General features: G+C 36.2%; 1 protein-coding gene across 6 annotated transcripts in view; it reads left to right on the top strand.

Annotated features, from left to right (window-relative positions):
* Positions 1-8,273: 8,273 nt before the first annotated feature.
* EPHA5 (EPH receptor A5) overlaps positions 8,274-16,083 on the top strand; it is a 507,554-nt gene continuing 499,744 nt past the window's right edge. For 3 of the 6 annotated variants that reach the window (XM_007496389.2, XM_056802682.1, XM_056802681.1), the window contains exon 1: positions 8,274-9,444. In XM_007496389.2, coding sequence (XP_007496451.1) covers positions 9,228-9,444 — 217 coding nt within the window. In that variant the 5' untranslated portion in view covers positions 8,274-9,227. The remainder of the gene's footprint in view (positions 9,445-16,083) is intronic. The other 3 variants (XM_056802683.1, XM_007496388.2, XM_001367991.3) reach the window with 1 other exon arrangement.

The raw sequence follows: 16,083 nt of genomic DNA, 5'->3' as shown, positions 1-16,083 counted from the left end.
GGGATGGATCACTTTTTCTTTGGGACTTTGTTAGTGGAAGGATAGTACTCTCCAGGCTAAGGAAAGTGAATCAATCATCCTTTAGGAGCAATTGAAAGAAATGTTTAGGCCCTGATGCCAGTATTTTGAATTAGGGAAACATATAATAATTATATAAAAATATAATAATTAAGGCCCAAGCTAAAAAGGAAAAACACAAGGAAAGAGTTAAGGGGGAAAGCAATTGTCCTGTAGCAAGAAGAAAACCCTCTTCATAAATCAAAACGAACAAATAAACAAATAAAAAAATGAACCAACCCTCCCCCCAAAAAAACACCTTTGTAAATATATAATTGTTGGCTTTTGTTTTTTTGGTGAGTACAATGTTCCCCCCCCCCCCCATTCCTGCCTCTTTTCCTTCCAATGAATATCTACCTGTTCCTCAGTTCTGCTTCATATTATATCTCATTTGAATATACTAAGACAGGTATGCTATTATTGAATGAGAGGAGAAAGTGTAGGAAGAAAGAAACAATGTGATTTTTGTTTGTTTCCTGTCTGGGGACATGGTTTAATCAAAATGATAACAACTTTAAACCTGATGGAGGCAGCTATGAGTAAAACTTGGGCTGGCCTAGGGGAAAAAAAGTGCAATCACAGAGGTATGGGACATCCCTTTTGTTCTGTGACAACTACAGTTGATAAAATCATAAATTTTATGGAAGTTGCAAATGTGAGGGGTTAATTAGTAAAACTCCTTCATTGTGGTAATATGTATTTGGTATATTTCCTTTATGAATATCAGTATGATCATCAAAATTAGGGAGTTTGACTAGACTACCTTTAAAATCCCTTCGAACTCTAAAATCTATGCTTATTATTTATAATCTGTAGTTGTCACAGTGTACCATATAACTGTAACTGCACTTTTCTTTTTTCCTAGCTAAGCCCAGGTTTAACTTACAGCTGCCTCCTTTAGGTTTAGAAATATACTTCCACTAATGCATATGTAAAATATATACATATATTTATGTTTATTATATAGTATAGTACACATGTATAATCACAAATCTCTTCTCTTTAATATGTGTATATGAAACTGTTTTGTTTAATTAAAATTTTAAAGTTTAAATGGGAATGAGTATCTATCTTTAAATAGTTATTGTAGTTAAAAGATCCTTTTAATGAATGATAAATTTACTTGGGAAATTGGTTTTATTATCTCATTCAGAAGTGAGGTTTCTAGCAACCTAATCCATACTATCAAAATTTTCAGAATTTTTGTTTAGAATTCTGAATGTCAAATTATTAATTTCCAGTGGAAGGTATGTCTGGTAACATGATCGACAGTGATCATTCACACATGTCACAAGGAGTATATCTTCTCTTTATGGTCTATCTAGGAGATGCAATTCCATAAATATCAAAAATGTGCTTCCTTTCTCTTAAAATTAATGAAAAAAATTCTTTGGTGAACATAGAATTAGAGGAAAATGTATTTCATAAGATCTAATTTAAGGATATTTTTAAAAATTGAAATTCTCTTCTCTAGTTTATACATATTATGACTGAAAAATAGTAGACTCTACACTTCTATCATTCAGAACCAAAACTATGGTCTTGAAAGGGTGTGCTCCAAGTTTATCTTAATCTTCCAAGAACTTCATGGAACCTACACTTGGAATCAATCCTATGCCCATGTACAAATAACTCTCCCATAGAGAGTTATAATTCTTTAGGCCAAATGATCATATTATTGTGAGCAGAATAATTTTAAGAACCATAAGCTTAAATTTTAAAAATCTCCTTCCAGGAATAGATCTGGGCCAATAATGAAAAGATATTATTATCTAATTTTCTCCTTTTTTTTTTTACTATTTTTTTTACTAGGCAGCACTTTCTGAAATAATCATATATTAATATATATTATCAATATATTAAAATCTTGCTTTCCTTTTGGGGCTAGGGAGAGAGACACTAAATATTTTTCTGAGATTGTCAATGAGTATCACTCTTCCCAGTATCATATATACAAAGTATCTCTTGGATAGGTATAAATGCTAAGCTATTTCATCTCCATTTCATATGGGTTTTTATTAATGACAATTTCAGAATTTAATAATTATTTATTAAGAACCAATTACATGGAACTTACTCTACTATGCACTGGACATGATATAGACTTCATAAAACACTTTCTTCTTCTCATGGACCTTACAGTCTAATAAACTAAACTGAAATTGCCTCCAAATTTCAAAGTAGAATATGTTGTCTGTTAAAAAATGACCACGGGAGGCAGCTGGGTAGCTCAGTAGATTGAGAGCCAGGTCTAGAGATGGGAGGTACTAGGTTCAAATCTGAACTCAGACACTTCCCAGCTGTGCGATACTGGGCAAGTCACTTGACCCCCATTGCCTAGCCCTTACCACTCTTCTGCCCTGGAACCAATACACAGTATTAATTCCAAGACAGAAAATAAGGGTTTAAAAAATGACCACAAATATGTATTAATAATGTCATTAAGTAACATTTGAATTTATTTATTTATTATTATTTTATTAGGAATTCTATTAAATAACAAATATATTGATTTTGATTTTTTGTGAATTTCAAGGATCAAAAATCAAGTAATTTTTAGCATTATTTATCTTACAGATGTCAGCATTTTAATTTTTTTTAAACTAAAACCAATACCCTCTAATTATTGGTAACTATATAGGCAAATAGTGAGGTGGAATGGTGGCGAGAACACTGGGTCTGGAGTTAAGACCGAAGTTTAAGTGCAGCCTCAGATATTTACTAGGTGTGTGATTTTGGGCAAGTCATTTAACCTTTCTTTGCCTCAGTTTCCCTAATCATAAAATTGTTAACAGTAGCACCAATCTTCCAACATTCTGTGGAGAACAAATGGAATAATATGTTTAAAATGCTTAGCACATTCTTCCTTCCTTCCTTCCTTCCTTCCTTCCTTCCTTCCTTCCTTCCTTCCTTCCTTCCTTCCTTCCTTCCTTCCTTCCTTCCATTTTCCCCTTCTCCCTTCCTCCCTCCCTCTTTCCTACTATATCTCTATGTGCTGGAAAGTTCCCTAGTTGTCACTGTAGATGTTTTAAAAATTCATAAGATAAGACCTCAGAGATATTCATAGAGCTAACAGTATAAGGAGCAAGAGGATCCATATTAAGATACAAAAATAAGATATATGTAATATAAGAGACATAAAGAAATTGTTGGAAGAGTTGAAAAATGAGAAATCAATCTCTCATTTACCTCTGGGGGGTTATCTGAGAGCTTTCATGTGGGAGATGACATTTTGTTTTTTGCCCCTTGAAAGTTAACCATTTGATGCTGAAAGTAATAAAGCCTTTATCTTTCTTGTATTAGAGCATACTAGTGTGTAAAAGGAACCCCTTCCTCCCAGGGTCATGAACTTTCTTCTTATCTGACCTATCCCATTAGTGTGGCTGGAATGCTCCAAAAAGAGGTCACAGGTTAAGAACCCTAGGAACATGACCTGGAACTAAGGGTTACAAGTCCAGGTGAGAAAGACTTTGATTGGTTCCTGAGATGTGACAGACCAGCTCAGAGAGACAGGAAGTGATCTGGAGAAAAAGGCTATAAAAGGTGAGACTGTAGAGGAGATTGAGGCCCTTGACATGAGTTTTCTGGGATTAATTCTTCTACTCCATTTGGTGGCTCTGGCAGAAGACCTTGTGGGCTGTTGAGACTCTTGCTCCAAAGAGACTATTGGTCTTCCCCATGGATATTGGAATCCTGTTGGTGATCAACCTGAAATTCTATGGACCAGTCTTTAGAATGGTAGGCTAGGATATAGATTTTCTACTTCCTTCCTTCCTTATTTCTTTCTTATACTATATTCATATTAAATTAAATTGTTAAAAGCTTCTATCATCCTCATGACTTAAGAGTTAATTTTATAAACAGTGACCACAACAATTTTTTTACTAATATTATTTATTTAACAAAACCAATTTCTAAATGTTACACATAGCCTTTTAATTATTATGTATTACATTTATTTTCATTATTACACTAGGAAAATCTTTGTGATGACTTACTACACCCAAGTGTCCCACATAGAGAAGGAGCCAAAAGAACCAAGTGTAGGATCTTAGATTGATATCCAAAATTTTAGCACCAATTGCTACTTTCAAAATAGGGTAATGGAAGCATGTAGTTTGCCATGTTGTGCACATATATTTAGTCAGTCAAGAATTATTTGTTAATCATTAACTATATGCAGGCATTTTCTTAAACACTGGGATTAGATATAATGGTTATAAAATTTATAGAGGGGGATGGAAATCCATGACAGTCTTAAAAGAAGCCAGACATTTGTGTTCTGGACTTTACACAATGATATACCAAGATACCAGGCTTTTGATATTTGTAATTCAATGGGTAGAATTCCTGGCTCTATATATGGTATTAGATCAGCTCAGAGAGATTATAAATAATTATAGGGCTTATAAATCTTTCCTAAATAGTTTTTCACTTTTGATGTTCTAGAAAGAAAGGTGGTAGTTGTGTGCCAGTAGGCCAAAGTAGAATCTAGTATAGAATGTCACAGGTTTAGAAGGCTGCAGACAAAGGAAGGAGTTGTAGGCAAGACAAAGGAGATATCTAGACCAGAATCAGCTGAGGAAAAAGATAAAGCAAAGATCTTTTCTTGATTACTACAGTAGGATTTCAAGAATTGGGTGTATATGTTTAGATATTAGATGGGAGAGAGCTGGGATAGGAATCTTTTAGGTGAATGAATTAGAATTAAGAAAGCTATATATTGAGGGAAGCATAAATATGTATTTATGAAATGAAAATGAGAATGCTTGGACTGGTATGTGGAATCTATGCAGTGAAATCTTTGGAGATCAAGTTGACAAGGTAAACCAGCCTAAGAATATACCATGATCCTTCACCTATCACAAGAGTTATGTTCCAGAGATCCCCCCCCCACACACACAAGTAGAGGGAGAGCAAACAGACTGATGCTACAGTCACTGAGCCAATCAGCTCTCAGGATACAGAACACAGAGCTGTGGTTGGTTGCCTTTCATTCCATCAGTCAATAGTGTGCCATGTACAATCCCATGGCAAACTTGTGCAGATGGTAGTGGCATACTGCATTTCTTTTGTGTACAGTATGGTATCCATCTGTAAAATCCCATGATATAGCAAAAACTCTGCCATATAGAATTAGACATATATATATATATATATATATATATATATATATATATACACATACCCTTGATACAGTGAAGCTGTGATATATACAGATCAATTCCATCTCTGTAAATATTTATAGAGAATTACTTGATTTGCTTTACATCACATAAACATTATGTCACGATGGTAAGACTTGGACCCAATTCTTCTTTCAAGCATTCTTTCAAGCTACCTCTTACCAAATGCCTTTAATTTAGAATCTGGGACTATTGTTATTAGGTAGGATTACCATCTGGGATAATCTTCCACTTTTCCTACCCCATTCTCCAACTTCATGATATAAATTCACAATAATCCTTGACTTTGACATATAGAATTATCTACTGTGTTTCTTTAACCATTACTTTTCATTACAAGGATTCCTGAAATCCAAGGTGGCAGCAGAGAGGGACTGTAGAGTTTCCTTTACTCTTGTCCTTTTCCTTGGTTCATGTCATGCCTTAGATCACAAGATCAAACAATCACTGATTCTCAGAATTGGGGAGAGAAATTAAAAACTATAGAAATCATTTAATCTGTCTCTATGGAGACAAATTTCTTCTCCAATTTCTCCAACAAATGGCAATCCAGTCTCTAAAAGAAGATATAACTAAGGGAAAATTATCTTTTCAAACAGTTCATTTTTTTTGAGATGAGGTCTAATTCTTAGAAAGTTTTTTTTTTTCCATTTTCCCCTTACATGGTGCTGAAATTGACTTCTCAGAAGCTTCTAGTTATCCTTCTTAATTTTACATTCTGGAGAAACCAGGAAGTAACCAGAAGAAATATAATCCACTTTCCTTAGGATATCCCTTCAAATATTTGAAGATAGGTTTCATTCATTATAAGTATTTTCTTGTCACATTAATAACACCTACCATCCAGGGTGATTATCATTACCACATATTTCAGTTCTTTTAGTAATCCTTACATGGCAAGATTTAGAGCTGCTGCACAATCCAAGTTCCTCTTATCTAAAACTATTCCAGTGTGTCAGTTATTTCTAAAATGTGACACCCTAAATTGGACACAATACTCTATATTTGATCTGAATAAGGCAAGGAGTGCAGTGAGAGTATAATGCCTTCATTCCAGATCTTTCCCAGGGAAATCTAAGATCACATTGCTTTTTCTGAAACTGCTTCATTTTGAGTTGTGCAGTCCATTCAAATATCCAGAATGCTTTTTCCCCATTTTTTTAAGGCATGCTAACCACCTCCTCTATTCTAAACTTCTAAAGTCAATTGTTTTGAACAAGAGTGTAGGATTTTTCATATACTGCTATTAAATCCCACATAAAAAGATTAAATTAATATTCTATGCACTTCAATTTAAGAAACATTTATTAAATATCTATTATGTACAAAGCATTGTGCAAATGCAAGAGATACAAGTAACACAATCCTTAAAGGAGTTTCAATTCATTTTTGAGAAAAAGAGTTTACATATATACAGAGAAGTAAATGTGAAGTAACTATTACAAAGTGCTACAGAAAGTAGTGGATGTAATAACAGATACCAATACCTTTAGTTTCTCAGTGATCTGTCTTCATAACTTCTGATAACTTTGAGTTTCTCTAAGACTCACAGATGTTAAATGGTTTGTCTCTGGTCATATAGAGTAAAGTTTCAGAGGAAAGCTTTTAAACTCAAGTCTTCTTGACTCCGGACAAGAGCTCTGTTTACTGCTTCCTTATGTCAGTATAAAGGAAAACTTTTAGTTTTCACTCTTTTCCATCAACACAAAGAGCCGGTCCACTACTGTTCCTCTCAGGTTGCTCCATTTGTGTACCTCATAATAGAAAGACACAAAGAAGGTGTTTCTTGACTTCAGAACTGTCAGAACATTTTATAAAAATAAGATGAATTTCCATCTCTTTTCAAAACAGCATTGATACTTCTTTGTCTGTCCTCTTCATTGCTAAATAAAAGACAAATGCTATTTAATAAATAGATGAGTGTAGGAATCTGTAGAAAAAAAGGGGGAATCCAGAAGTGACAAGTGGGTGGACATTTGCACCTTTCTTAGTTGTAAATGAAGTCCCAACCCTCACCATAGTTATGATATATCAAATTAAAGTGAGCTTTCTTTTATTCTAAAATGACAATTTTATTGCTGCTTCATCTGCCATCTTTTTTTATGTTATTCTACTAAAATTGCCCTTCAGAGGTGGCTCTTTGTGACCACGAATGAGACAAGGGAAAAATGGATACAGGGGAGGAAGGATATTTAGGGGATTTGAAGGCAAAGGAGAAAGTAACTTTAAGCTATCTTTTTAATATATTTTTAACCCCCCCCCTGCAGACTAAAACATAGTCAAGTGAAAATCCTGAAATGTGAAAATCTCAAGTTATTTGGCTTAAATTTATCTGAGCAAAATCCATTCCTGATAGTTTTAGTTTAATATAAAAATACTAAAAATGTTATTTTAAAATAATCATTAATCCTTAAATCGTAACTAATGCCTCCACATCACACTGGATGCAAATCTAAATAAAACAAATCTATTCTCTTCATGGAAATTCAAATACAGACACCGCCTGTCTATTTTGATATTCCACATTTTCAAAGTAATTTCATGTAATCATCCCATCCCAGCCTCTGAAATAATAGGATAATAGAAAGGGTCAGATTCAGGGAGAAATATGGGAAGTCAGAAACTAACCACTGACTCTCTACCAGCGCATGTGATTATATGGATTACAAGGTTGTTCGTTACAAGGAGACGGTGGTGGGCAACCGGCAGTGTGCCAGATCAATGAGCCCTGCGTCTCTAGGGCTCTGTGCATGGCGAAAGCAGAATTCCCGTCTGCCTCAAGGGATCCCAGGTCTTAGCTGGCACTGCCAAGAGGTTTCTTCCCCTGGGGCATCAGGGGAGGGAAAAGCACCTCTCTTAGATTCAGCTAGGCAACTCTTCTTTCTGCTGCGTCTCGATTACTCCCATCCTTGTGTGCGTGCGTGCGTGCTTGTGTGTGTGGTATGTGTGTGCGTGTGTGTGCGTGTGTGTGTGTGTGTGTGTGTGTGTGTGTGTGTGTGACTTCGTAGACTACTCACACGTACAGTAGAGACTCACAGGAGAGAGCGAAAGCAGGAGAGGGCGGGAGAGCTGGGAAGAGGAGGGGGAAAAGAGAGAGAGAGTGAGAGAGGGAGGGAGAGAGCAAAGGGAGGAAGGAGGGAGAAGAGATTCAGTTCCAGACACAGCAGTAGCTGTTCGTGGCAGAGCCGACTCAGACTCCCATCCCAGGCTGCACATAGTCTGACTGACTGCCTCATTCTCCTCCGCTAAGAGGAAAGAACCGCAACCAGAACAGAGGCAGCAGCAGCCAGCTGCAGCTGCAAGCTCCTACTTCTTTCCCTGTCAGTTCCTCCCCCTCTTCAGCTCCCAGCCCGCAGCTATTTCCTTCTTCCAACCTCCTTAGGATCACTGGCTCATTTTCCTTTCTCACCTCTCTCCTATATTCCCTCCCACCCCTATCCCACCTTTTCTTGTCTCTCCTTGCATCCCCATCTCCATCTCCCCTCCCTCTCTTTCTCTTTCCTTTCCTTTCCTTTCCTTTTTCTTTTTAATTGCTGTTTTCGTCCGGTCTCGAGATAAGTGCTATCTTCTGTAATCCAACAGCATTTCAGCCCTAAAAACTGAAAAGGGAGTTTCTGTTTTTCCCTAGTGACATTATTATCAGTTATCTTTTTTTTTTTTAATCCAAAAGTGTAAATCAAGAAGAGAACCTGGGATCTGATCAGCAGACTTAAAGCTCAAGACTAGTACCATAATAGTAGCTGTTATTGTTCTTTTTTTATTATTACTTATTTTATTTAAGAGGGAGGGAGGAACAAGAAAACTTCAGCCATCACCGGTGGTTAGTGACTATTATTGCTTCCGAGGAAAGTGAAAGCCCTAAGGAAAAGGGAACCGAGAAAGAATTGGAGAAAAAGGATCTGCGTTTCTCGTCGTAACCGCAACAGCAGAGGCAAAAGGACAGAGAGCTGTGCGCTGTAGCAGCTGGAGGAAAGAGGCGAGAGGATGCGGGGCTATGAGCCCCGGGCTGCGGGGCGGCGGCGGCGGCGTCTCTCCAGCGGCTGCGGTGAGGTTGGTCACGGCGGTGGTGGGAATTGCAACTCCTCCTCGACCACAGCGTCTTTGGCCGGGTGCTGCTCTGCTCCCAAGCGAGCTCCTCTTTGGACTTGTCTCTTACTCTGTGCGGCACTCCGGACTCTCCTCGCCAGCCCAAGCAATGAAGGTAAGCAGGTGGAGGTGGAGATGGTGAGTGTGTGTGCGTGTGTGTGTGTGTGTGTGTGTGTGTGTGTGTGTGCGTGTGTGTGTGTGTGTGTGTGTGTGTGTGTGTGTGTGTGTGTGTTGGGAAGGGAGGTGCGGTGGGGAGTTCTAGGGGAAGAGAAGGGGTTGATGGAGGTGAGGATGTACTTGAGCTTGGTCATTGGCTGGAAGGGACCATGGTGTGAGGTGGACGGTCTACAGCTGTCCCGAGTGGTACTCGATCTTCCTAATCTTGCTCATGACCTCCCTCCCATTAGCTCAGAGTCCTTTCTTCTGCCTTCTTTAGGTTTGTTATTCGTCATTCCCCTGGGGCTATTGAGAAGAGATACTCGTGGGGGGCAAGGTGCAAGTCCATTTGGGATCTGCTAAGTTATTGGGGGTGGGGGTGAAAGAGTGCAAGGAAAGGGTTTATTCACAGGATTCCAAATTGAGATTTTGGGCTCTTAGGGAGGAGTGAGAGGAGGTGATTGTAGTGGGTCGCAGAAGGAGTCTCTGGTAGGGTGACAGTATTTTAATCCTGAGAGCTAGAAACCGTTATCTGGGGGCGAGTGGGCGCCTTTACTTGGGGCGAAAGTGGGTGCAATATCTGGTATTTAGGGTGGCACCAGCTGCTATTTCAGGGTTGGTGGCGGGAGCTGTTCTGGGGCGGGGGGGGGGGAGGCGCACAAGTGTTGGAGGGAAGGCTCTCCACACTGTTGATGCCCATCTGTTTATGACTATAATAATTACACCAAGGCGGCCGTGCACTAGGAGGCGGGTGAAGGGGAGGAGAAGACGCGAAGGGTGGAGGAGAAGCTGGGGTGTGGGGTGGGGAGGAGGGATCTGTTTCTGCCAGGAAGTTGCTGCTGGAGCCTCTGAATGAATGTCCCTCCGGGTTTTTCAGTGCCTTTAGGGAGTAGGGAAAACTCAGCTCCGGATACTGGAGGTCTCTTGACTTCCTTCCCTCCTCCAGAACATTATATCTCTGTTTTTTTTGGATCTGCGAAGATTTATCTGACCTGTTTGCCTTCTGTGCTGTGTGCTATGGGTTGGGGTGGTAGAGGGGGTTAGAACATCACCTGTATCTTCCTTTCTTGTACTGGGCCCTGGTGCACAGAGGATAGTTCTCTGTGCCTCTTCTCTTCAGCCAACCTCCGGGCTCACTAGCCAGGCTTCGAGTCTTTCTCTTCATATATGTATACACAAACACACACATATATACATACACTCACACATACACTGACTGAGCTTCACAGTGACACGCTAGGCTTTACGACAGGATCTAGAAAATTCGCCTATGTTCGGAGAGGAGAAAAGCGGTTTTATCTGTTTTATTGATGTGACAGGAACGAGCTTCCAACAAGCATCCTGGTTTGGGACTAAGGAAGAGGATGAGAATTTGTGCCTTTTAGTCAGTCTTTCCTGAGGCAGTGGCCAAAAGCCTCATAAGATACAGTAATCTTCCACCTTCTAGTATGCAAGTTTAGCGTCTCCACTCTTGGGGAAGACACTAATTTGTTTTCATACAGAATCAGTTTTCCAAGATTTTGTGCCAAAATTTAAAAAAATAAATAAATCAAAACTGATCTTTTCCTTCTCCCATTCCCCCAAATGAATTCTCTCCCTTTCTTTTCTCTAATATTCCAAATAGCAATTCCCAAATGTCTTAACTGGGGGAATTCATTTAAGATACCTCATTGCCAAGGATTAGAATAAGCAGAGAAATAAAGAAGAATTCCATCTTATGGTGTGGATAAACTAGACAAGTATGTCACTGATCACAACTTTCTAGAGTTACCACTTCCCAACCTCCTCTCTCCCCACCCCCAAAGTTGCAGCTCCTATGTTGAAAGTCAGGAGAAGTCCATCAGGGTCTAATGGTTTGTCCTTATGGTTAGGTAGCTAGAATCTTCCTAATGGAGATCCCAATAAACCTTTCTAAGTACTATCCACCCAGGAGAGTTAGTCTGATTTGAAGTCCGTTTCTCCATGTTTTAGTGGTAGCCTTGAAAAGGGGTAGGAGGGCACTGAGAAGAAAAGGTCTTCTTGTGTGTATGTGCATGTGTTGAAAGGGGGTGTAGAACAGGCATACACAGGGCTAACATATGGAATTGAATCTGAAAAAGGGTTATTTAGTTCAAGAAGGAAAAAAGAGGAAAGAGGAAATTTAGCAGGGAATGAGAGTATATAACAGAGAAACCACCTCTTGTTCCAAGAACTTTATAGAACTGATCATACTGAAAATATCAGTCAATCAAGTCTGTTAGCATAGATTATTCTCAAAATTCTGATCTCTTTTCAGACCTGGAAAAGACAGGAAATGCAGGTAGGCATATTTTCAGATTCAAGAAAAAAAAGGAACTTATGTCTTCCTGGAAATAGCTAACCCATGTTTCTAATGTCTTAAAACAGTCTACAACCCAACTCTTGGATTTAGAGCATAACAAAACATAGCAGAGAGAAAATAAAATACAAATACAAATGAAGTCATTAACATTGTTGATCCAGTCCTCATCTTTTTTGCTAATCTCACCTCCATTCTGTACTGTTTTTCATTTTTTTCCAGACTTTTCTTGTACTATCACAGACTTTTACTGGAGTACTTCTTTTACATTTTGTTCTTTCTCCTCTCTCACTTCTCCCTGTCATTGCTTTTAATTGTGGAAAAATTGAAAATTGTATAATGAATCTATTCTGACACTACTCTTCCCTCTAATCATTGCATCTCCCCCTTGACCCCAGGGTCTATGTAGATTCAGCAATAATAGCATAGTAATAGTAATGAGATTGAGAAGCAGGTGGGTTGCTTTGGGAAAGACAAACAGGTCCAGTGGGCCATTGGAATATAGAATCTTAGAGTTAATTCTATTGTCTCTATCTCCCCTCCCTTATAAGAAATATGTATGTGTGAATGTATTTCTATAAACATATATGCATATATACACACAAATATACACTATATAATATATATTTTCTTAGTCATCTCAATCTACCTTTGTAATACGTAGTTCTTATTATAGAAGAAAATAAGTTACAATTCCAATCAAAAAATAGTTTATAAGTTTTCAGTCAAAGATCTAGTTAGTTTTTAGTGATTTGATTGTTACCTAAGAAAAGGTAAGGAAAATTAAATAGGAGATACCAGGCAGATCTGGAATCTGTGGATCAGTGTAAATTGAATTTTCCAATATTATGGCTTGTGGAAAATAAGACAGAAGAAATTCATGTAAAAGAAGACATATACATTCTTTGGCCTGAATGGTAACAGGCACTGTTCTTTGGCTTAGTTGTCCTGTTTCAGTAAAACTTGTATTGAATACAACAGAAGAACCTTTGAACTTCTTGACAGGATATAGGAACTTAAAGAAAATAATAAATTAATTCAGAGGAGTATTTGACAAAGTGAGTCCTCTGTAATTGGTGGAGAGAACATTTCAAAGGACAGTTTTCACTAGTTTTTTCAACCAAAGTATGTGCATATTTTAGTACTTTTAGTAAGCAAGAGAGCAAGATCACTGATGTGTGGATCCTGAATGTGGACTTTAAAATAAATAGCTGACCCTTTAAATTATTATTTTTTTTTATTAATTTATTGTCTGGGCATTTATTTGTAAACAAGGAATATTTGACAAGTACTTTTCACAGCAGGAATTCATGGCCAATTACTTCTGAACAGCTCTGCCTTTCACTCTAGTGAATCAAGTTTAATTCATTGAAACCACAGTTAGTAAAGTTCCTCTGTGCTCCTTACTGACAGTTATCAGCAGCATGTTTTAGAAACGTCCAGTTTCTTGTCTCTGAATGGTTTTCCTACATTTAAGAAAAAAAAAGTATGGATAAGAGTAGGGGGAGGCTCTTCGTGGAAATGAGAATAAAAGCCTGAATTGATTGAGGGAAAATAATGAACCATTTCTTAGAAAGGAAGGGAGGAGAAAGTTTTGTTATGTGTGTTTCATGTTTTTGCCTATACTTCTACAACAAAAAAATCCTAAATATGGCAAGTATATTGAACTAAAATGATTTGCCATGTAGGAGTTATTATAATTGGACAATGCTTTGTTTTAAGTAGTTCTTTCAGAGTGTTAACAGGATGGTAACTGTGTTCAGCTCTAGGAGAAAGAAACATTCTTGGGTTTTCCTATCATTTATAAATCTTAAAAATGAGATGTAGGCTGATTTTTAAAACTGTAGCTCCTAGAGTAGTAAGAATCAAGTTACAGTTCTTTTTCTTGATATGTATCAAGAGAGGAAAACTACTTTCAAGATGTTTATTTAATAAGTTAATGCTTAGCATAATTATGCAGGAAAATGAAAATTCAAGATTTTTTAAATGAAGATTTTTCCTTTGGAAAATACTTCTTCAGTGTTAATGTAACCATCTGTTAGAATTAAAGTATTAAGATTTTTTGTATTTCCTGCTTTCTCTGTTATTTAAAATAAATATAGAGCATAATGGAAATTGGTTCATATTTGCAACTTAAAATACCAAAATAATTTTTAAAAAATATTAGATACTACCTTTGAGGAGATGATTTTTTCTTAATTTATTCTGATTTTAAAATATATGTATGTATAGATGTAGCAATATTCATATTTACTATCCTTTTAGCATGATACCTCCAAAATTAACATAATTTAATTCAATGAAATTTGTTATTTTGCCTTTGATTTTTTAAACAACATGAAAATATAAATGTCCTTTTAAATGATTATTAAGACTTTATTTTTTGGTAAGTGGGCTGCAAAGTTTATTGTAAAAAAAGAAATATATAACATATAAGGAACTCATACAAAATTATTATTGATTTCTTATATGCTATCTTAAACTGTTTCCTTAAATTCAAGTTAGTGTATCCTATTTTAGCAACAAGATTGTATCCTAATTAGAAAAGCCATCTAATCACATTAAGTCAGTTTCGGTAGAGATGTCTTTGAAATTTTAAATTGTTCACCTGATAATTTCAATGCTGAATTTATAAATTATGAAAAACTTCATGTTGAGTTTTAATTTAAGTTTGAATCATCAACTATTCCCCCTAATGAATCAATAACCAAAGATTGACTTATTACTCATGTTTTTCTATTTCTTTAAATAATGAGTGGGTAGATACAGGGAATAAGAAGACACAGTTACCTCAGAGACTAGAATGGTTCTTGTTCTAAAATTTCTGATGCATATGTATTTATATAATAAACTGGAATGTCTCCTAGTGTTCTGCTCTACTAGTTAAATACATATTTTATCAGCATCTATGTTATTAGTTAGATATTCCTTCTAAGGGGTTATAGTGGTATATAATGAATATACTTAGTGATCACATATACGGATTTTGGAAAATAGCTCTAATCCATAACTGCTTGAAACAATTCCAAATGAATTGTAGGACCTTTATATTCTTTATATGTACAGTTATCTCACTATGTTCTGTTCAAAGATAGAAGTTTACAAATTATTATACTTAAAATATGCAGAAAATTATATGCAGGAATCTGGATCAATAACTTTGAGCCATTCTAACCTATCACATATGTTACCATATGCTTTTAAATGGCCATAAACTATTTTGATTTGAGCATTTGTTAATTGCCAGCTATTTTAATATCTAGAATAAAGAAAATGTCTCTTACATTTATAAAAGGAACCTATATTTCAAATTGAAAGTGATTTTTTTGGTTATTAGGCTTAAAATATTCAAAGCCAATAAATATTAGTGGAGTTCTTATATTTTAAAATTACAATTTTTTGAGTATTTTGGTTTGTTTTATAACCATAAAAAGCTATTGCTTATAACTTTTAAAATAAATAAAATAGATAAAATATGTAAGATAATAAAGATATGACTCCCATGCTAGCAATTTAATACCGTGTCACATGTTTTGTGAGAAATCAGGAACAACTGTAAAAGTCATAACAGAAACTTAGGTGAGCTCCCTATAATTCTATTATGTCTATTACCTCCATAATTCATGTTATAGAAATGTTTCTTGCCAATCAAGTTACAATTAGGTAAATTGATAGGCACTACTGTTAGAAAAGGGATGTTCAGCCTTAATGTGTCTTCTTGCTCTGCCTTTTTTTTAAATTGCTTGAATGACAATGAGTAAGTCATTCAATAGGTGTTTCTTAATTTACTCATTTGTCAAATGAGGGTTTTGGACTTAAGGGCTCCCAAGATCCCTTAGAGATTCAGTACAATGATTGTCTCTTATCCTATAATTCTTCCTTCTCTGTGTTTTAGGAAATAAGGCAATTACCATTCAAGTCTTTTAATTCCATCAAATTACTGTTATAGTATAAATACAAACTTTAGATAGTAAAATGTGAAGTTGGAGAAGCTCCTATGGCTATTGTGGGCCTAAGGAAACATTAAAGAATAAGGTAATTTTTTTTTCTTGGGATTCTAAATTCTTATCTAAGTTATTTCTTTGAAAGTACATTAAATACAACGATAGATGACTAGTCAAGGTTATGAAGTTTTGGTATCAGCTTGCTTAATTTTTTGGGGGGAGGGTTGGTACTTCTTGGTAGCAGATTCTGGGCCAATAACTACAAAGAAAATTACATCAATTAAATATTATAAAATAATGTATCTCTACTATATTTAAAACAAATTAGAGGTAGAAT

This window comes from Monodelphis domestica, chromosome 6 (genome assembly GCF_027887165.1).
Source record: "Monodelphis domestica isolate mMonDom1 chromosome 6, mMonDom1.pri, whole genome shotgun sequence".
In the NCBI taxonomy this organism is placed as follows: domain Eukaryota; kingdom Metazoa; phylum Chordata; class Mammalia; order Didelphimorphia; family Didelphidae; genus Monodelphis; species Monodelphis domestica.
Note: the sequence above shows the minus strand (reverse complement) of the source record. Positions and strands in the feature narration are given on the sequence as shown.